The 24,531-nt window shown below is 36.3% G+C and overlaps 1 protein-coding gene across 1 annotated transcript in view; it reads right to left on the reverse strand.

The window, feature by feature from the left end:
* Positions 1–24,531, reverse strand: part of BMPR2 (bone morphogenetic protein receptor type 2) — a 146,100-nt gene that overhangs the window by 49,682 nt on the left and 71,887 nt on the right. The window contains exons 2-3 of the mRNA XM_043445906.1: positions 10,703–10,873; positions 8,780–8,950 (exon numbers count right to left, since the gene is read on the reverse strand). Coding sequence (XP_043301841.1) covers positions 8,780–8,950; positions 10,703–10,873 — 342 coding nt within the window. The remainder of the gene's footprint in view (positions 1–8,779; positions 8,951–10,702; positions 10,874–24,531) is intronic.

Consider the following 24,531-nt stretch of genomic DNA (forward strand, 5'->3'; position numbering starts at 1 on the left):
TGTGTATACACACACACACATACATATTCACCATAAAAAAGGAAGGAAATCTATTTGCAACAACATGGATGCACCCTTGAGGGCATTGTGCAAATTAAAATGAATCAGACAGAGAAAGAGAAATACCATATGATCTTTTATGTAGAATACTAAAACAAAAACAGAACCCACCGGCCAATGTAGGTAGGCCTAAGAGATGCAGGTTCAATCCCTGGGTCGGGAAGATACCCTGGAGGAGGAAAAGGCAACACACTCCAGGATTTTTGCCTGGAGAATCCCATGGACAGAAGAGCCTGGTGGGCTACATTCCACAGGGTCACAAAGAGTCGGACACAAATGAATTGATTCACCATGCATGCAGAGAGAATGTCAAGATTACTATAAAGATTATATTGAACATATGAAACTAAATATAATGTTATATATGTCAATAATATCTCAGTTTTTAAAAACCAACATATTACTTTAAAGACAGCTGCTATACAAACCACAGCTGGTTTTCAGACAGGCTGGAACCTGGGATCTTTTGCTGCAGGGCCTGCAACTGGACCAGTGTCTCCTCACACAACAAAATACAAACAAACCCAAAGGGCCTTAAAAATAACTGCATGCATTCACAGATGGGGCAAATTATGAACAAGAAGATACAAAAAGGATGAAAAACCCAGCTCCCACTTCTGAGGGGGCACGAGCACAAGCGGGGCACTGCAAGCGAAGCCTGTACACAGCGCCACCACCGGGACGGGCGAGCCCCCCATCACCCCCGGCCTGACCTGTGGGCCCACCTTACACAGCGCCACCACCGGGACGGGCGAGCCCCCCATCACCCCCGGCCTGACCTGTGGGCCCACCTTACACAGCGCCACCAACGGGACGGGCGAGCCCCCCATCACCCCCGGCCTGACCTGTGGGCCCACCTTACACAGCGCCACCAACGGGACGGGCGAGCCCCCATCACCCACCAACGGGACGGGCTCGTGGCCCACCTTCCAGCGCCACCAACGGGACGGGCGAGCCCCATCACCCCCGCCTGACCTGTGGGCCCACCTTACACAGCGCCACCAACGGGACGGGCGAGCCCCCCATCACCCCCGGCCTGACCTGTGGGCCCACCTTACACAGCGCCACCAACGGGACGGGCGAGCCCCCCATCACCCCCGGCCTGACCTGTGGGCCCACCTTACACAGCGCCACCAACGGGACGGGCGAGCCCCCCATCACCCCCGGCCTGACCTGTGGGCCCACTTTACACAGCACCACCAACGGGACGGGCGAGCCACCCATCACCCCCCGGCCTGACCTGTGGACCCACCCCTAAAGAGGACAAGTTCCCATCCTTCGACCCTCAGGGAAGAAGCAAGGGAACATTTTACTTGTTTTCATTCCCTCCTGCTGCAACAGAAGTCCCAATAAAGCCTTGCCTGAATTTCGCGTCTGGCCTCTTATCAATTTCTACTGATTAAAAAGTCCTAGAACCTAGTTTCACCTTGGTTTTGGATGTATTGGAAATTTTTCATGTATCTATAACTCTACTTTTTATGATATGTTGGCATCTGAAACCACTAAATATTTATGGATTTAAGAATAATAAGTTTTTCCATATGAAAAGATGCAAAAAGTTCTCAGAAATCAAAGAGATACAACAAGAAAATGAAGTACAGTTAATACAGGCCAACAGGTACAGAACATGTATGCAACTGGAAATCATAAAAGACACGAAAATTTGTAGTTATTGAAATGAAGACATGGAAATTATTTCTTGATCAACATCCACATTTGGATCTCAGAAGACATTTATTTTTAAATATCAGTCTATTCTTTTTTAGAGTTAGGGTCAAGTTGGTAAACATGGAAAGGGATGGACTTTCAACAGGGTTCAGTTCAGTTCAGTTCAGTCGCTCAGTCATGTCCGACTCTTTGCGACAGGGTAGACCTAGCAAAACTTCAGAATCAAAACTGTCTGACTAAGAACATATAACATGTATAAATAGAATCTTGCTACTACAGCATTATAGTCGATTATACTCTTACCACTGGGCTTCCCTCATGGTTCAGTGGTCAAGAATCTGCCTACCAATGCACTTGGGTGTGATCCCTGGGTGGGGAAGATTCCCTGGAGAAGGAAATGGCAACCCACTACAGTATTCTTGCCTGGAAAATCTCATGGGCAGAGGAGCCTGGAGGGCTACAGTCCATGGGGTCACAAAGACTCAGACACAACTTAGCAACTAAACAACAACTACAGCATTAAAGAATTAATATTTTCTACAGGAATGCATTCCTCTATTTCTTTTGTGCCACTTCTCCACTAATATTTTTTTAACATTTTATTTATTTTTACTCGAAGGATAATTGCTTTACAACACGGCGTTGGCTTCCGCCGTGCATCAACATGAATCAGCCGTACGTATACGTATGCCCCTCCCTTCTGAACCTCTCTCCCGCCTCCCAGCCCTCTAGGTTGGCACAGAGTCCGGTCTGAGCCCCCTGAGTTATACAACAAACTCACACTGGCGAACGACTTCACATATGGCAGTGTATATGGTAGCGTATTATGTCTAACAGTATTTTTAGTAAGTACAAGAAGGAACGGCATATTTTGTTTTGATTCTTACTAAAATGCTTCATGAAGTATTAAGCAGAAAATTTTTAAGCCATTCTTATTACCCATTTTCTGTCTACTCAATTGCTTCAATGCTGTCACAGAAGCAGTAAAAACTGAAAAAAAATCATTATAAATTCACAATAGCTAAAAACCTACCTGTGGCCCTATGCCAATGTCAGTGACTCTGAATGTAGGCTTTCATTTCTAGCTTAGTGTGAGATAAAGACATTTGCTGCCAGATGCTGAAATTAGAATTTCTAATCTTAATAAACAGCACAGCATAAATTAGAATTTCTTAAGCCTAGCATTAGGTGCAGTTCAATATTATCAACCTGATCTAACCATCAACTTAATGAATAACATACATAAAATAAAGGTATTCTACACTTTTATGCTGATTTTCATCCAAACTTCCAATATTAAACACAGTGAATAAAGTTTAATTCTTTTAAATGACAAATTTTTGCCTGCTTTTCTACTAACTTAATTATCTTGTTTACAGTTAGGGAGGTTAATTACACCAATTCCAGAAGTGTTATCAAGAAATTTTTCTAAAATAACTGCGAATACTGCATTAATTATATCCTCCTTTCAAACTCTTGGAATTTACAAACACATAAAGGGTGAACTGAGGGTTTAAGAAAATAAAAGAACACTGTAGATACAAATTCATCTACTTAAAGACTGGCTTTCTTTTTAAACAGAGTAAGTACCACAAAGTCCCTCATGGTTGGAAAAAACTCAAAATAATATAGTTCACTTTCCTGAAGTGTCAAACTTTTTAGGTGCTACATGGACATGTATTAGTAAGGTTTCTTTCTTTCGTCTGGTTATTACAAGATAAAATCTCAACTTGGAAACAGTTTAATTCTATTACCTCACAAACATTTGCTATTCTCTTCTTTTTTTTTTTTATTAGTTGGAGGCTAATTACTTCACAACATTTCAGTGGGTTTTGTCATACATTGATATATTCTCTTCTTTTAACACAAAGAAAGCAAGCCTCAAGTTTCAGACAATTTGATAAGCAACAATATCTAGCTAATTAACTAACTTACTTCCAACTTATTTACAATTAAATCAGCAATTTTTAAATTTTTTTTTAACTGAAGGATAATTGCTTTACAGATGTTTTCCACCAGACCTCAACATGAGTCAGCCACAGGTATACATATACCCTCTCCCTTTTGACCCTCCCTCGCATCTCCTACCCCACCCCTCTAGGTTAACACAGAGCCCCTGTTTGAGTTTCCTGAGCCACACAGCGAATTCCCGAAGCTATCAATTTTACATATGGTAATATAAGTTTCCATGTTACTCTTTCCATACATCTCACCCTCTCCTCCCCTCTCCCCATGTCCACAAGTCTATTCTCTATGTCTGTTTCTCCACTGCTGTCCTGTAAATAAATTCCTCAGCACCATTTTTCTAGATTCCGTATATATGCATTAGAATATGATATTTATCTTTCTCTTTCTGACTCACTTCACTCTGTATAATAGGTTCTAGTTTCATCCACCTCATCAGAACAGACTCAAATGTGTTCCCTTTTTTTTTAATGCTGTTTTTTTTTTTAACATTTATTTTTTTACTGAAGGATAGTTGCTTTATAGAATTTTGTTGTTTTCTATCTAAATGCATTCCCTTTTATGGCTGAGAGTAATATTCCATTGTGTATATGTACCCAAACTTCTTTATCCATTCATCTATCGATGGGCATCTAGGTTGCTTCCATGTTCTGGCTATTGTAAATAGTGCTGCAATAAACAATAGGATACATCTGTCTCTGTCAATTTTGGTTTCCTCAGGGTTTATGCCTAGGAGTGGGATTGCTAGGTCAAATGGTGGTTTTATTCCTAGTTTTTAAAGAAATCTGCATACCATCTTCCATATCAGTGGCTGTATCAATTTACAACCACAGTGCAAGAGCACTCCCTTTTCTCCAACCCTCCCCAGCACTCACTGTTTGTGGACTTTTTGATGATGGCCATTCTGACTGGTGTGAGGTGATATAAATAAGTGACTTTTTCAAGTTCTTCTTTTTTACAATACTTACAACACCTTCTACTTATCATACTGGCTTTCCATTTACAGTTGATGAGACATTTCCCTTTAAAATACTTGTATTTTTTAATGAGATGATACAAATAAACACAGATGTCCTTGAATTTGGGGAAAATGTCATAAGGATGCTCAAAAAATCTTTTCATTCTACCAAATGAATGAACATACAATTATTAATCTGGCCCCGTTTGTGTGTAGAGAGTAATGGTTAAGGATAACTGAGTACAGACAGTAATGATTAAAACTAATAGAAAGTAATGTTTAGTAACACATACTCTGGAATCAAAACATCTGGTCTGAAATCTTGGCTCTACCACTTACTAGCTGTGTGACTTGGTAAATTATATATCTGTGCCTCAGTGTTCTCCATGTAAAACAAGAATGTAACAGTAACCATTTCATATGTTTCTGTAAGGGTTAAATGTAAATGCTTAATGAATACATAGCCCTTAATGAGTACTCAAAAAATGTTATTTAGCTGGTTTCAATTTCCCTATGTAATAAAGGCCTGGAGTCCCTTTAATATGTTTACTGAAAGGCAACTGCTCTATCAACTGTATAATCCTGATAGACTGAATTGAAATTTCACTAGTAGATTTATCTCATCTGAAAAAAACATTCTCTAAGAATCTAAAGTTCACTGCAAGTAATATTTTAAGAAGCAATATTCATTAAATAAATATCTAACAGTAATGTCTCAAGGCCAAAAGGAAATAGAATTAAGAACAGCATATGCAGATGGGGGAAGAAAACAAAGTACCTCAGAAAGTTAACCTATCATACTGGGCACAAAAGATGGATGAGGGAAGAAAAGTACCAAATCTTCCTGAAATACTGTGTCTAGAACCAGGTTTACTGATAATAGTGCATAAACAGGTACAGAACTACTGGATAGTGTTTCTTAAGATTTTCATACTTTCTCATTTTTAATGTTCAAATAGTCAAAATATAGTACCTATCCCCTTAAAAGAGACAAACAACTGAAAGAGACTTATTAGTAGAACAGAAAAATCTTTGAAAAAAATGATTGAGGAGCAAAGACCTATATGAGTTATCAATCCATAAATCTCATCTCTAGCCAGTTTTAGTTTGGAGAATTATCTGATAATGTGACTCAGTTTGAACACCTGCTAAAGCCTCTGCTGCCAAAAACCTGATATCAGGGGTTACAGCAAAATAACTGACATGAATTTCTAAATATCAGAAGATCTTTTTCTTTTCTTTTTCAATGGCAATAATTCTTCTTAAAGGAGAAATACAACATATAGAAAACATATAAAACAAAAATATATATATAACATACAGAAAACATATAAAAAATTGAACCTTTAAATTAGAGGTTATGTTAAACTTACAAAAACTGTTTATGTATGTATATATATATGTATATATATATGTATGTTACCCAGATTCACCTGACAAAATCAGTCCTGATTATTCATTGGAAGTACTGATGCTGAAGTTGAAGTTCCAATACTTTGGCCACCTGATGCAAAGAACTGACTCACTGGAAAAGACCCTGATGCTGGGAAAGATGGAAGGCAGGAGAAGGGGACTACAGAGGATGAGATGGTTGGATGGTATCACCGACTCGATGAACATGAGTTTGGGCAGGTTCTGGGAGCTGGTGATGGAAAGGGAAGCCTGGCATGCTGCAGTACATGGGGTCACAAAGAGTTGGACACGACTGAGCAACTGAACTGACATTTTTGAGGGAAACAAACTCCCTTTTGTAATACAACATTCTTAATTTATGACTTGCCTGATTTACCTTTGTGATTAGATTAAGGATATGCATTCTTGGTTGAAATACAGTACTGTATTAGCACATTGTGTCCTTGGGGTATCATGGATGTCCATCTCCCCTTCATTAATGACACTATTAATACTTGGCTAAGGTACTGTCCAATTTTCTCACTTCGTAATTATTAATTGTCCCCTTGCAATATATGTTGGACAAATCCTAAATTCAAATACCCTCTGTCTTTACTGACTGCCCCCTAGATTTGAGATCATTTGATGATTCTTGCCTGACCCAATACTTGGAATGATAGCTCCATAATGATAATCTTTTAGCTTCTCCATTTACCACTTGGCATTCTACCATAAACAACTGCCCTATCTTCTCTCTCTCTGCTATCAACAGAGAACCAATTCATTTTCCCTCAATGGTTTATAACTTAACACTGTAGTTTTTTAGCACTATAAGGATCTCAAATGTAGCTCATAGGAGGATCCTTCAAGTTGATTACTGTGACAAATCTCCATTCTTTTACAGGGTACTTCTTTCCTTACTTTCTAGTGTTACAAGATGTTGCAGGCTTATTTTGTACCTATACTGCACCAATCCTAGAATAAGTCATTTTTCCAAGGAGCCCAAGTTTCGTTGACTGGGGAGTCATCAGTTGAGTTCAGTTGAGTCACTCAGTCATATCTGACTCTTTGTGACCCCATGGACTGCAACACACTAGACTTCCCTGTCTATCACCAACTCCCGGAGCTTGCTCAAACTCACGTCCATTGAGTCAGTGATGCCATCCAACCATCTCATCCTCTGTAGATCCCTTCTCCTACCTTCAATCTTTCCCAGCATCAGGGTCTTTTCCAATGAGTCAGTTCTCCGCATCAGGTGGCCAAAGTACTGGAGCTTCGGCTTCAGCATCAGTCCTTCCAATGAATATTTAGGACTGATTTTCTTTCAGATTGACTGGTTTGATCTCCTTGCTGAGAAATGTTTATGTGAAATACAACTGGGTTCAATTGCTTTCAGTTTGGAATTTTGGGGAGTCATTGCAGAAACTAAATCTGGACATTATATACACTCATAGTTACTGGGGTGGTTTTGTTTCTTATTCTTTTTTGTTTGTTTGTTTCTTATTCTTTTCAACAAACAAAGGTAAGAAATATATGTAGGTAGGTATGGATGTACACACACACAAATATACACACACACACACGGCTTCATATAAATGCATATAACACATATAATGTGGATATTTTTAAAGTCATATGTCCATAATGATATTTTGAACTATAATCTATTCATATAGGATTCTCTTTTATTTCCACATCTATAACTATGTTTCCTTATTTCCTTCAGTGAGAACAAGGCTCCCAAGAATATCAACACCTACATTTATTTTCTTAATCCTATAATACAAATATATCTACAATTTCAGAACTGCTTTGTCCACACTACTGAAAATAAAATCTTCTCAAGAGATTAGTATTTATTTGCAATTATCCCCACTATCTCTTAACATCACATCTTGCATAAGAGTATATGCAGTCAAATACCATTGAAAATGCTTAGTTCTTTCGTTTTCCCTTAAGTGTGATTACAATGTTTATGTGAAATACAACTGGGCTTTTTCGCTTTCAGTTTGGAATTGTACCCCCTTCCCATCCTTAATGATTATACTTTTACACACACAGATACCAAAATTCAAAGCTACATGCATACAGCTATGTTCAGAGGAGTCTCTTTCCCTGTATCCTTTTTGCTCCATTCCCTCCAACTCTTTTAAGTAACCAACTTCCCTGTTTTCTGGTTTATCCTTTCTTCACTTTTTTTGGTAATGATAAGTTTTCTGTTTTACATAAAAGACAGCATATTGTATAAGCTTATTACACACCTAACATTACCTCCAAATACAGCTGTAAAGTTGGTACTCCATTACACATACGTGCCATAGTGGATTTCAATCAATCTTCTATTCTTAGGCTTTTACGTGGTTTCAATACTATGCAGTTGCACACAATACTGCAATGGATACTTTATGCGTATGCATTTAATACTGTTGGGGGTATGTCTTCAAAGATAAATTTCCCACAAATGGGAGTGCTGGGTAAAAAGTAGGCATACACGTTGTATTCTTAATATTGTCACTCCCTTCAAAATATAGTTGGAAAGTATTATATTTTGATTCACATCTTGGAAATCCTGGTGTACCTTTTTTCGATTTCAGGCATGAGCCAGATGTACTCTCAAAATGCTGGAATTCTCTCTCCCTTTTACTTTGGCCAAACTTGAATAATTTTAAAATATTTTAAATTCTGAAAATCTTTGGAGAAAGGAATTTTCAGGAAAAAGTATGTTACTTTACTTACTGAGTGGTGTTGTGTCTGGAGGTGGAAAATTCTCAGTAAAGTTGACGTTACACAAGTCTGTGCTACAGCAGCAGAACCGGTATGTTCCGTTCTGAATTGAGGGTGGGGTAGTAGTTACTACACATTCTTCATAGTGACACTCCTGGGGATCGCCAATGTGAGACCAACATCCTACAAGTAGATATTAGATATTAACGGAAACAAGTTAGGAGTCCGTAGGATGAGAAAGAACTAAAAGGAAAACAACAAATTGCAAACAATGTGATGGCATACAAATAAGTTATAAAACACTCTTGCAAACCAAAGGGAAACCTCATGTTTTTAAATAACAGAAAAAGGCAGAGCATAAAAAGGCATTTTGTGGAGGTGGGGGGGGGGGCCATTAATAAAATGTTTCACTTCATAAGTAATCCAAGAAATATTATTAAAACATCTGTAAGAATACTTTTTGATCTATTGAATTGTTCTGGTTTTTAAAATAATGATATATAATGATAACAAGGATTCAGTAACATTCTCATACAGCGCTGGAGGGAAGGTAAACATATACGACATTTCTAGAATGTTACACGGTAGTTTTTATGAAGAGCCTTTAAAATATTCATGTTTGACCATCTAAAAATTGAACTTCAAGAAGTCTATCCCATATGTATGGCTAAGTCCTTCTGCTGTTCACCTGAAACTACCACAACATTGTTAATCAGCTATATACCAATACAAAATATTTTCGGTGTTTAAAAAAAAAAAGTCTGTTCTGGGCCTTCCCTGGTGGCTCAGTGGTAAAGAACCTGACTGCCAGTGCAGGGGACACAGGTTCGATCCCTGACCTGGGAGGGTCCTGCATGACACGGAGCAGCCAAGCCCAAGAGCCACAAATACTGAGCCTGTGCTCTCCGTGCTCCACAAGTCCACGCTCCACAGGAGACGCCACCGCCACGAGAAGCCCACGCACTGCAACAGGGGGCAGCCCCCGCTCACTGACACCAGAGAAAAGCCCATGCCCCGCAAAGGAAACTCAATGCAGTCACAAATAAAGTGGTTTTTTTTTTTTTTGATTGTTGAAATAAAATTACAATAGGCAAGACTTTTAATGGAGCAACGTATTGAACACTGCAGATTAGACAAAAGCCCTGGAATTGGAAGTAAAACCCATCATTGAACAGAAGGCCTTGGTTGCTGACAGAATCACGACTTAAGACAAACCTAAGGGAGTCAGTAATGAAGTCCAGGATTGGTAAACGTGAGCACATATCACAGATGCCAACCATTAGATGGTTTTCCCACACAGGGTAAAGTTTTTTTAAAAAAGATCTATTCGAGATACAAAGAATTATGCATAAAGATATTCACTGAAGCATTACCTTACAATGAAAACTGGAAAACAACATAATGTCCAACAAAAGAGTAATGTGTAAGTAAACTGAGATACACGTATACAATGAAATACTATTAGATGTTGAAAGTGTTCACAAAGAAACTTTAAAGACAGGAAAATATCCATGATAGAATTTAAAATCGGAAAACTGTATATTAAATTTTTTATATACTATTACAATTTGGAAAAAAAATTACACAAACATATAACATAGGAGTACAAATGTAGTACCTGAAAGAAATAAACCAATATAGTTTAAAAAAAATTTTTTAGGTATGGAATTGTAAACAATTCTCTTACAGTTTTCTGTATTTTCTAAACTTCATAGAATGTTATTATATTATTAACATTGTAATAACATACTATTAAAATAAGCTAAAAATCAATTACTTTGTAAATCTGGAGATCGTTTGTGAATATATACATGAATACATAGTTTTAAATTTACTGTTCTCCTGCAGACAGTGTTATAATCTTATCTCCATGCCCTCTTAGATATTCTTCAATTGTATGAAACAGTTATTTCAGGTAAGAAAAGTACTACTTGCCTTGTTTTACCAGATTTATGTCCCCTTTTGATTTCTCCCAAAGGCCATAGCAGGTGCTACCTTTTGAACATAATATTGTTCCGTTTTCATGAGAGATTCTACTTTCACCTATCCCAAGGTCTTGTTGATATGGATCTTTAAATGCACAGAGACGTTCTTGATTCTGAGAAGCTAAAACAAAGGAAAAAATGACAAATTTGTTTTATGATAATTTTTTTGTGCAAAAAATTATTACAAAAGCCTTTATAATTTTTTTTAAAGCCACTTTAAATTTCCCTACTAAATTTCTAACAAGGTGTGGGTAACTGAGAAATTTTGTACATATTTAGTAATATTTTCTATTAATTTGTTAACTTCCAAACAAGAAGCAAACTTACTGAATACACATTTCTCAAAAGCAATACCCTCTTATACAAATTATTCTCATCACTCTATGGAATATTAATGTCTGAATTAACAAATATCAGAAAAATGTCCATGCTCTAAATTATTAAAAATTCAAAATAAAGAAATCAATAAACCTAGAAGGCTTTATAAAAGTTTTGGAAATTCTACAGTATTCCCTTCTACCATCTTTTACAGCAAATTGTAAAATGCTAAACCTAACATCATTAGCCATATTGAACTGAGGATGAAGACTGACTGCAAATGGATACATGATTTTTATCTGGAGAGATGGAACTGTTCCAAAATTACATGTGGTAATGTTTGCATAGCTTTGTAAAATTTATCAGGAAAAAAAAAAAACTCTTCACTTAAAATGAGTGAATTTCATGCTATCTAAATGATACCTTAATAAACCTGTTTTTAAATATGAAGCCTATCAGTGGTCAAAAAGAAAATGATTTTCCATTATTAAAAATATCAATAAAATAGCCAGAAAAAGAAATACTTAATAATCCCTTATACTGAAGGTCATCTGAATGAATTTTCAATGCCAGTCAAGCTTTCTCCATATACATAATCGATTTAACTAACATCAGCACATTTCCCACATAATTTATCAGCTAACAAACATTTACCAACACTGCTGAGACTACCAAAGAAGTAAATGGTCATCAAAAGCAACGGCTGATCTTTATTTGGTTTCATAAAGCAGACATTCCTAATGGTTTGACTAGCTAGTAGTCAGGCTCTTCTGTCCATGGAATTTCTAGGCAATTAATACTGGAGTGGGTTGCCATTTCCTACTCCAGGGGGATCTTCCTAACCCAGGAATCAAATCCGTGTCCCCTGAATTGACAGGTGAATTCTTTACCACTGCACCACCTGGGAAGCCCATGTTAGCACTACAGATGATCTATTAAAATAATGTTTCTCGCACAAAACTAAGGACCAAACCCTAGAAAAGAAATGAAAGACCAACAACTGTGGGCTCAAGTCCATTCAGAAACACAGACCTGTCATATTTATTACAACAGACCACATTCAAAGTACTGGGCTAAGTAAATAGGGGATTTAAAGTATAGAATTCCACCCCTCAAGAATCTTAAAGTCTACTTGGAGACAGAGAGTAATTACTTAAAAAAAAAATTTGGTTTCCACAATTAAAAATTACTTCAGGCAGTCTTTTAGAAGATATCCACTAATACCAAATAAACGGCCAGAAAATACGGTATATTCTTTTTCATAAAAACTAATCTTAGGACATTAGCCTGATTATGATTCTACCATATTTTACCATAAGTAGTCACATATTCAAATTCCTTTAATGACAAACATTTATTTACCTTGCATATTTAATCAGTATTTCCTTAGATATACCCTAATTTGCAAACTTTAACAAATTATTATTAAGATCAAAATAAAATATATCTCTACATATAAACTACATACAGCACAGAGACTGATACTTAAAAGATGCAAACTAAAAACAAAATTTTATAATGTAGATCTTTCAAAAAAGTATGCCTATTTTAACTCCCTATCCCCGTTTCTTGATTAAAATTAAAAGCGCCTTAGCTACTACCATTTGCTGAAATTATATAACCCACTCTGCTTCCCTTTTTGTCATTACTGTTAGAAACTGTGTCATTGTTAGAAAGGTCAGAATTAATTTATAAACTAAACATCTCTAGTTTTTCACAACCAAGATAGTCTATTTTTTCTTGTCCTCTTCTGTTGTTGTCCATTTTGTCTAGAATTTTGTTTTGAATATTGAGTTAATGAATAGGGATCTAACCATACCTGGAAGTAGAAGAAAATGCCTTATTTAATTTAAAAATAAAAAGAAAATGAATATTATCATTAAATGATACAAAATAAAAATTTTTCCTCTGCCTGGATTTCTTTTACAATAGAAAAGCAGCAAAAGGCATGAGCATAACGGCATAAATTTTTAGTGCCATTATTAAATAATTCAACGAATGAAACCTAGAAGACTCCTTATAGAGAAAGACAATAAACAAATCCAATCTCCTCTATGTTTCCCTCTCTCTTCACCCCAATATCATCAAAGCAATAAAGGTACAAATGTACATACACTGAGTTATACCTTTATTGTCTCTCAGTTTTCACTAATTTTTTTCTCAAAATTACTTCAGCCTGGACTCCCCTGGAGGTCTAGTGATTAAGAATCCACCTGCCAATGCACAGGACACGAGTTTGATTCCTGGTCTAGGAAGATCCTACATGTCCCAGAGCAGATAAGCCCAGAAACCTCAACTACTGCACCCATCTGATGCAACTACTGATGCCCACAAGCTCTACTGCCCATGCTCCACAACAGAGAAGCCACCACAATGAGAAACTCCCAACGAAGAACAGGGCTGCTCACTGCAACTAAAGAAAGGCCACACGCAGCAATGATGACCCAGCATAGCCTAAATAAAAAAGTTTAATTAGTATAGGGAAAATATACTTTGCTATTTTAACTCTTTCAAATTTTGATTCAGCAAATTACCATATAAAATAAAGATGTCTAGCAAACTACCTTTTGGTCAAATCAAAGAAAAGAAATCCATTTCATAAAAGACTGCTTATAGCTTTTTAAATGCTAATTGTTGGAATGTTTCAGCAGTATCTCTATACAAAGTTTTGGATTCTTCATAAATCGTGTAAGCAAAGTAGGCATGAAATAAAAAGTACTATGAGAGAGTCTAGCCTAGCATTATACTGTCACATACAGAGACCTGATTATTTACATGTGGTTTTCTAAATTTGTCAACAGCTAGGCAAATCTTGATCAGTTGAGTATAGTCAATTAGCTCTCTTAAGAGACATCCTTACCAAGTACTGTGATTAGACATGAGTTTTTAAAAACTGTTCTCCTCATTTTAAAGAGGTGATATTTGGCTGTAATAAGCAATAAAACAATTTTGATTAATGTAACTTTGTTAAAATGCAAATAGTCACATCCAAACTGCTAACAGAGATATCTTCATAAAAGATAAAGTGGACCATGCTTAAAATCTGTTAGCTCCCTGAAGTTGCTAGAAAGAAATTCAAGCACTTCATTTAGCATTGAAAGTCATTTATAATCAAGACCCAATAGGAACATGACCAATTTTGTGGGCCCTAGGAACTTCTGTTTTCATGGGACCTTTCCTCCATTAAAAAGTATACTTTATAAGTGCATTGGGAGAAAGACATTAATACTAAATATTAGAACATTTTTTTCAACAATAAACTTTATTTTTTTCCTTCTGATTTTAAAACAAATTAAAACATTTTCATGGGCCTGCAAAAATATTATGGGCCCTGGACTCTATGCCTACCGTGCCTAATGGGTAAGTCAGCCCTAGGACTCAATCTACCACTTGCCATTCACGCTATTCCTCCATTCTTCACTTTCTACCACATGAATATGCCAAGGGCTTTTCAGGCCTTTAGACATAATATACCCAATATCCAGAATGCCATTTTTCATGCTCTGCTTTAGCATTATATGGTACTATATTTTATCAATTTAACATACATATCTTCCCCACCAAGCAGGAGGGTGACTTCACTTGTTCCCAGAGTCAGATTAGGTTTACATAACTCATTTTGTATACCACAAATCCCCAACAGTGTTAAGGACAGTTTTCATATATACATGAATTATACTCAATATCATATTCCCACTCAAAGATTATATATCTAGGCAATAATCATCTAGTCCTTTGACCATGAAACTATAAATGAAGCAATAAAAATAGTATTAGTGTAGAGACAACATATACTATATTGCTCCATATGCATATAAAACTGAAAATAAAGTAAACATTTTCTGTTTACATAAGCTTTCTGGGATCTGCATTTGCTAATCGTATGCAGCATTTAGTTCCCAGGAACAGATGTGGCATGTCTGGAATGCTCAGCTGTCTTACCTTTCCCACTCTGTGACGTAACACTACCAAGAATGCAGGGTATAAAGGTATGGCATAGTTTCATCATGTCAGCATCAGTTAACTGTCACTACAGACATAAATCAGCATCATTATGCTTACACTGAAAAATACTACCTACTTGCTTTTATGAAGAAAAGAAAAGGAAAAAAGGCTGTACTGAAAATATTAACTCTGTGTTAATGTCCGATTCTTTACAACCCCATGGACGGTATAGCCTAACAAGCTCCTCTGTCCCTGGAATTTTCTAGGCAAGAATCTCGGGAGCAGGTTGCAATTTCTTCCTCCAGGGGATCTTCCGCAGGGACTCGAACCTGTGTCTCTGACATTGGCTGACAGATTCTTTACCACTGCATCACCTGAGAAGTGAAACTATTAACTATTTGCCCTTTAAAAACAAACAAACAAATACTATCATATTTTTTGAACTTTCATGAAAATATATTCATGATTACTTATATGATTCAAAAACAAAAGCTTTTGAATGATTTTTATGTTAGATTTTTTACTTTTAAATACCAATATATCCATAGGTAGTTGAAAAGAAATACAGGGAAGAGAATTTGATTTGCAAACTAGGTTCCCACTTCTCCATTCTTTGGCTACTGAATAAAACTTATGCTAGTCCAGTCTAGAAAAGAAAAGAAAAGAAAAATAGAGAGTAGTTCAATACCTCTCTCATCAATGCAAACATCCCACACAATCACTATACAGTAGTAACAAAACCAAGAGATCGATATTAGCATAATCCACAGAGTTTAATCAGATTTTATCAGTTATACATGTACTTATCTGTGCGAGAAAAAAATTTAAGCAATTCTGTCATATACTATCACAATCAAAACATTCAACTGTATTATCACTCTCATGTTAATCCTTTATAATCATGACACCTTCGTCCCCCATTCCTAATCAATAGTAACCACTAACCTGCTCTCCAACTCAATGATTGATATTTCACAGGTGTTCATATAGTATATATCCTTTAGAGACTGACTTTTTTCACTGAGCAAAAATTCCTTGAGGTTCACCCAGTTTGCTGCATGAATCAATAGTTAATTACTTTTTATGTAGTACCATTTGATGATGTAGATGAGATGCACAATCTGTTTAATTTTTCATCTTATGAAGCTTATGGGGTAGTTTTCAGGTTTTTTTGGCTATTAGAAATAAAACTGTTATGAACATTTGTATATATGTTCAATTTTATCAGGATTTTTGTTTAGAGTAAAATAAGATTAATGTCCGAGAAAAATAAAGTATGACATCAGCAAAAAAGAAACTTGACACTAAGACCATGTGCTCTACAAACAAAATATACTGCACCCCACTATATACATGTGTCCATTAAAAGTTTATTACAGAGCTTTCGAAAATCTCTAACCTCTGCTGACCAAGTAGTTCTAGTATGGGGAGAACTGGGTTGTGCTACAGGATCTTGGTTTAAAGAACCATTCATGTAGCATTCTCTCTCTCTCCCTCTCTCTCTCTCTCTCTCTCTCCCTCTCTCTCCCTCTCTCTCTCTCTCTCTCTCTCTCTCTCTCTCTCTATATATATATATATATATATATATATATATATATGGTACTTATGGCACAAAGTCTTTAAGATGACAGATTTCAGTTTGGAGATGCCGATGTTTAAAGGAAGCCTAGTTCTTTATAACAAGGTCCAACAAGTACAGCAGAGCTCTTTTCCTTTGATGCCTGGACACCCAGAGGCCTTTAATGAGGAAGCCTCTGCTGGTCAGCTTTTCCTAGAAATACAAGAACACTGATCCATCCATCTTTATTTCCTTTCCCTACATTAACAAGAGACACATGGCAAATAAATTTTCACATTAAAAGAATGTGAATCTAACATGAAAATTCAAACTAAAACTGCAATGAATGATAAAATTCAACATCCATTTATGACAAAAACTCTCAACAAAGTAGATATAGAATGAACACACCTCAACATAATTAAGCCCGTACATGACAAAATACAACTAACAAAATACTCAATGGTGAAAAGCTGAAAACTTTTCCTTTAATATCAGGAACTAAGACAAGGATGCCTACTTGACACTTCTATTCAACACTGTATTCACAGTCCTATCACAGCAATTAGGCAAGAAAATAATATAGAATGCATCCAAAATATAAAGAAAGAAGTAAAACTGTCACTATTTGCGGATGATATATTATATATAGAAAACCCTAAAGATTCCACCAAAAAACCAAAACCTATGAGAACTAGTGAATGAATTCAGTAAAGTGGCAGGACACAATACTAACATACTGAAATTTGCAGCACTTCTACACACTAAGAGCAAACAAACAGAAAAATGAAGAAAACAATCCCATTCACAATTGCATCAAAACGAGTAAAATGCCTTGAAATAAATTTAACCAAGGAAGTGAAAGACCTGTACTCAGAAAATTGTAAGACACTGAACAAAGAAATTCAAGATGATGTAAATAAATGCAAAGGAATCCATTTATCAGTGCTCATGGATCGGAAGAATTAGTATTATCAAAATGTCCATACTACCAAGCAACCTACAGAATCTATGCAATTCCTATCAAAATACCAATAGTATTTTTCACAGAACTAGAATAAATAATTATAAATCTGCATAGAAACACAAAATGCCTCAATAAACAAAACAATCTTGAAAAAGAACAAAGCTGGAAGTAACAAATTCCCTAATTTCAAACTATACTGCTGCTGCTAAGTCACTTCAGTCGTGTCCGACTCTGTGAGACCCCATCCCTGGGATTCTCCAGGCAAGAACACTGGAGTGGGTTGCCATTTCCTTCTCCAATGCATAAAAGTGAAAAGTGAAAGTGAAGTCGCTCAGTCATGGCCGACTCTTCGCGACCCCATGGACTGCAGCCTACCAGGCTCCTCCGTCCATGGGATTTTCCAGGCAAGAGTACTGGAGTGGGGTGCCATCACCTTCTCCGTCAAACTATACTACAGAAGTATAATAATCTAAACAGTATGATACTGGCACAAAAAGAGATACAGAAATCAATAGAACAGAATAGCAAGCCCAGAAATAAACCCAGGCTTATCTGCTCAATCAATATAAGCCAAAGGAGGCAAGAATATTCAATGGATACAGTCTCTTAAATAAATGGTGCTGGGAAAACTGGACAATGAAAACAATGAAACTGGACCACTTTTTAACATCATACACAAAAACAAACTCAAAAGGGGATACAGAATTAAATGTAAGATTGAAACCATAAAACTCTCAGAAGAAATTATAGGCAGTAAGCTCTTAGGCATTAATCTTAATAATATTTTTTGGATATGTCTCCTCAGGCAAGGGAAACAAAAGCAGAAATAATCATATCAAACTAAAAAGTTTCTGCACAGCAAAGGAAACCATCAACAGAATGAAAAATCAATCTACTTAATGGGAGAAGATATTTGCAACTCCAATAATGAGCTGACATCCAAAGTATACGATGAACTCATTCAACTAATAAGAAACTGTGAAAAATACTTAAGGAGATGGGAATACCAGACCACCTTACCTGCCTCCTGAGAAACCTGTATGCAGGTCAAGAAGCAACAGTTAGAACCAGACATGGAACAATGGACTGGTTTAAAATGGGGAAAGAATTACATCAAGGCTGTAAATTATCACCCTGCTTATTTAACTTATATGCAGAGTACATCATGTGAAATGGCAAGCTGGATGAATCACAAGCTGGAATCAAGATTGCCAGGAGAAATATCAACAATCTTAGACATGCAGATGATACCACCCTAATGGTAGAAAGAAGAGGTAGAAAGAAAGAGGTAGAAAGAGCCTCTTGATGAAGGTGAAAGAGGAGAGAGAAAAAGCTGGCTTAAACTCAGCATTCAAAAAACAAAGATCATGGCATCCAGTCCCATCACTGCATGGCAAATAGATGGGGGAAAAAATGGAAACAGTGACAGATTTTATCTTCTGGGGCTTCAAAATAATTGCAGATGGTTTCTGCAGCCATGAAATTAAAAGACACATGCACCTTGGAAGAAAAGCTATGACCAACCTAGACAGCATATTAAAAAGCAGAGACATCACTTTGCCAACAAAGGTCCATATGGTCAAAGCTATGGTTTTTCCAGCAGTCATACATGGATGTGAGAGTTGGATCATAAAGAAGGCTGAACACGTAAGAACTGATGCTTTCAAACTGTAGTGCTAGAGAAGACTTGAGAGTCCCTTATACAGCAAGGAGATCAGAGTCAATCCTAAAGGAAATCAACCCTGAATATTCTCTGGAAGGACTGAAGCTGAAGCTGAAGCTCCAAAACTCTGGCCACCTGATGCAAAGGGTCAACTCATTGGAAAAAACTCTGATGCTGGGAAAGACTGAAGGCAGGAGGACAAGGAATGACAGAGAATAACTGACTCAATGAACATGAGTTTGAGCAAACTCAGGGAGATGGTGAAGGACATGAAAAGCCTGACATGCTGCAGTCCACAGGGTCACAAAGAGTCGGACACGACTTAGCAACTGAACAACAACATCCAACTCAATACCCCTCACCCCCCAAAAAACCCCAAAACAACACAATTAAAAAATGGGCACATGTACACCTGTGGCTGATTCATGTCGATGTCATCATCGACAATAAACCGACAAAAAAACCATCACAATATTGTAAAGTAATTAGCCTTCAATTAAATTAATTTTAAAAAATGGGCAGAAGACCTGAATATTTTTTTCAGACATACAGATGGCAAACAGGCACATGAAAAGATGCTAAACATTAGTAGTCGTCAGGAAAAGGCAAATCATAACCCCTATGAGACAGACACTTCACACCTGTCAGACTATTGTCAAAAAGACAACAAAGAACAAGTATTGATGAAAATGTGGAGATAAGGAAACCATTGTACATAGTGGGAATATAAATTGGTGCAGCCACTACAGAAAACAGTAGGGAGCTTCCTCAAAAAATTACAAACAGAACTAACATACAAGATAGCAATTCAACTTCTATTTATCTGAAGAAAATGAAAACACTAATTTGAAAAACTGTAAGTATCCCTAGGTTCACTGTGGCATTATATATAATAGCTAATATATGGAAGCAATTTAAGTACTCATCAACTTAGATGTGATGTTTATATACACACAATGGATATATAAGAAAAATAAGGTGTGGTTTATATATACACAATGGAATATTACTCAGATATAAAAAAAGAATGATATCTTGCTATTTGGAACAACATGCATGGATTTAGTGGGTATTACACTAAGTGGAGTAAGTCAGACAGAGATATACCACATGATTCCACTTTTCACATGTGGAATAAGCAAAGACATAAACAGAATAAAACAGAAACAGCCCCATAGATACAGATAACAAATTGGTTTCCAGAAGGATGGAGGATGGTGGGGTGGGATATCTAGGTAAAGGAGATTAAGAGGTATAAACTTTTAATTGTAAAATAAATATATCATGGTGCTGTAATATACAGTATAGGGATTACAGCTAATAATATTGCAGTCATTGCAGTTATATTGCAGTATGGTGAGAGATAGTAGCTGGATTTATCATGTGATCATTTCATAATGCGTAAAAAACACTGAATCACTATGCTGGACACCTGGAATTAATAAATACTATTGCACACCTATTAGAATGACTAAAATTTAAAAACAACAAAACAAAAAAGTCTTGACAGTATCAAGTACTGATCAAGGTGCTGACACAGATGGGGCATATACTTACCATCTCAGTAATCCCATTCCCTGATACCTACAGATATTGATCTAAATGTAATGAAAATCTATGTTCACACAAAAATCTTTAAGTGAATGCTTACAGTGATTTTACTTATAGTCACACAAAACTATTTATAACCCAAATGTACCTCAACTGAAAACCAGACAAACAAAAACTACTCAGCAATCAAAAAGGAATGAACTATTGACATGAGAAAGAACATGAATGAATTTCAAATACATGATTCTAAATGAAAGAAGCCAGGCTAAAAAAGCTGTATACTATTCGATGCATTACATGACATTCTAGAAAGGTAAAATTACAGGAATGGAGAAGAGATTACTGGTTTCCAGAGACCAGATGGGAGTAGGAGGGAGTAACTGATTATGGTGGTACTGAAAGAGTATTTCTAAGAGGTAGAAATGTTCTGTATCTTAATTGGGGTGGTAGTTAACATGATTATGTGCTTGTCAAGCTTCACAGAACTGTATAACCAAGAGAAAATTTCACTTAAGTAAATTTAAAACTAAACCTTAAAAATAATTTGGTACAGATAATTTTGACTATTAGTAGATTAATATATTAATTCCTTTTTAAATTCCAATTTGAATTCTAAAAAGGGATGTCTCCATATTACAAAAAAGAAAACTAAATTAACCCAAAATCTCTTCAATTTCATGAAGCCTGACAAGAGGTGAAGAAGCTGCAGAAGAAGAGTTTGAAGTGAACAGAAGTTAGTTCATAAGATTTAAGGAAAGAAGTTATCTTCTTAACATAAAAGTGCAGTGAAGTAGCAAGTACCAAAGTAGAGGCTATAGCAAGTTACTCAGGAGATCCAGCTAAGATATTAATAATTAAGGAAGGTGGCTACACTAAACAACAGATATTTTTAATGCAGATGATGAAACAGACCTGTGTTGAAAGAAGATGCCATCTAAGACTGAGCTAGAGAAGTCAATGCCAGTCTTCAAAGCCTCAAAGGACAGGCTGACTCTCTTGTTAGGCGTTAATACAGCTGGTGACTTGATGTTGAAGCCAATGTTCATTTACCATACTGAAAATCCTGGGGCTCTTAAGAATTATGCTAAATCTACTTTGCCTGTGTTCTATAAATGGAACAACAAAGCCTGGATGACAGTACATCTGTTTACAACATGGTTTATTGAGTATCTTAAGCCCACTGCTTGGACCTACTGCTCAGAAAAAAGAATCCTTTCAAAACATTACAGCTCACTGAGAGTGCACCTGGTTACCCAAGAGCTCTTGTGGTGATGTACAAAGAGATTAATGCTGTTTCCACGCCTGCTAACGCTACATCCATTCTGCAGACCAAAGATCAAAGCGTCATTTCAACTTTCAAGTCTTATTTAAGAAATACATTTTGTAATAGTATACTGGCATAGATAGTGATCTCTCTGACAGATATGCACAAAGTCAATTTAAAACCTTCTGGAAAGGATTCACCATTCTGGATGCCATTAAAAACATTTGTGATTCATGGAAAGAGGTCAAAAATTTCAACATTAACAGGAGCTTGGAACAAAGGATTTAGAACATTACATAAACTTAGTTGATAAACCAACACCTGGGTTTCAGAGGATTGGCTCCACTTTTGAAGAGTTCTATTGTGGGTAAATTGCTATCAAAAAGCACCACAGGCAACAAAGAAGTTTGTTTGTGAAAGGAAGAGTCAACTGATGCAGCAAACTTTATTACTCTTACTTTAAAAATTATCACAGTCACCTACTTCAGGAACCACCACCTTGATCAGTCAGCAGCAACCAACATGGAAGAAAGACTCTGCAACTACAGAGTTTATGAGTTGCTAAAAGTTCAGATGATGGTTAGCATTTTTTAGCAATAAAGTATTTTTAAATTAAGGTGTGTACTTCTTTTTTTAGACATAACTTATACATATATTAGGAAAACAAGAAAGTTACATGATTTACTTTTTTGGTAGTATTCTGGAACCAAACTCAGAGAATCTCCAAAGTTAAATAACCCAAAATAATACTCTAGGTTATCAATGCATACCTTATGTACTAAAACTATAGGTACATGGGGAAAAAAGAAGATTCATTCCAACTCAAGAAAGCATTAGTTTTGGGGAGCAGAAAAGGGGATGAAATTAGGGAATGGAGTTTTAACTAATCTGATCTATGCACACACACACTTTTAAAACAAACAGTACAAATATGACAAAACGTAACACTTACTAAATCTTGGTATTCAGCCATTTGTCTCTGAGTGTTAATGTGTTTAAAATACTTCACAAAAAAAAAACTGTTTAAGCTTTAAAAGCTGGGCTTTTTGGCAATGACAGCTTAAATATTCTAGACATGATTCACAGAACTAGAGCACTGAGAAGAACTTCCATGTTAATAGTTCAAAACTGGAGTAAACTTAAACAATGCATCAAAGTAGAATACCTTGACAGAGTTTTGAACATAGAAGGCTAAGACTCATCAGGCCAATCTACAGCTGAGCATTTGGGGAAATTTCTTTTAATGGGGGAATGTATCCCAGGTGTAGAAGGTTAGTTTGAAATTAAAAAATCAATTAATGTAACCTATCACATCAATACAATAAAGAAGAAAATTCATATGATCATATCAATAAATGAAGGAAAAGTGACAAAATCCAACAACTACTCAAGAGAAAAGCCATGAAGACAGTGGAACTTCTTCATCTTGATTCTGATAACGAAGGAGTCTGGGTTGGGGGAGGGGGGTAGGTATGTGGGAATTCTATACTTTCCAGGCAATTTTGCTGCAAACCTAAAAGAGCTCTAAAAAATAAAACTCTTAAAAAAAAAAAAAAAAAAAAGATGGGAGATGGGCACTGGAATGGCACAATGAAAAACTGGGTAAAAGATGGAATTACTGAAACAGCTGCATTTAAAAAAAAACATTTAGATAGCCACTACATGTATTTTAAGTGGTGGTGGTGGTGGTTTAGGCACGGAGTCGTGTCCAACTCTTGAGACCCCATGGATTGTAGCCTGCCAGGCTCCTCTGTTCATGGGATTATCCAGGCAAGTTAACACTCTGAATACAAATCAACAGATGAATAGTCCGTTCCTAATTTGGGCAGGATGGCCTGTGGTGGGAGAGTAGCAATTTAGAGACAAGTTAAAGAGGCATGTTTTGTTTTGTTTTGGTTGTCAAAATGATTGCGGGGTTTCTGCTGGCTTTAATGTCAGTGGCCAAGGATGCTAAATATTCAGCAATATGCAAAACAGCCCTACAGGCAAAAGAATCATCCCTTCCAAAATGCAACCCCACTCCCACACTAGGGAGGTACAAAGGGAATTGATGGTATGATTTCTGACATTTAAGGAGACAAGTATAATACAGACAATTAATCCACATTATGTGAATATGCTTGCCAAATAACTAAGAGGATGTAAAAGAAATCTTTTTCTTTGCTTTACCATTAGGTAGTCAACTGCAGTCAATCCTTATTCTGAGCCAAATGAATCGTTGCTTCTGATTTTAAATTTTCATATTTTTCTGCTTCCCCTGACTCCTGGAAGCATCACTTTTATGTCAAAACTGTTCATAGTGAATATCAGATTTTCAAAGATGAAGCTTGATTTTAATAGTACCTTTTCACCAACCTAGGAAGTTGGTGGACTAATTAAATGCTTGGTTTTTTTTTCTCTTTAATACAATAAATTTCTTAGCATGATTCTAAGTACTGTTGTCTTTTTATTATACATTTATTGATACTCAGATAATCCTCTCAATATAAAGAGTACAGTCTTTTATTCAGATC

The sequence above is a fragment of the Cervus canadensis genome, chromosome 24 (genome assembly GCF_019320065.1).
Source record: "Cervus canadensis isolate Bull #8, Minnesota chromosome 24, ASM1932006v1, whole genome shotgun sequence".
Taxonomy (NCBI): domain Eukaryota; kingdom Metazoa; phylum Chordata; class Mammalia; order Artiodactyla; family Cervidae; genus Cervus; species Cervus canadensis.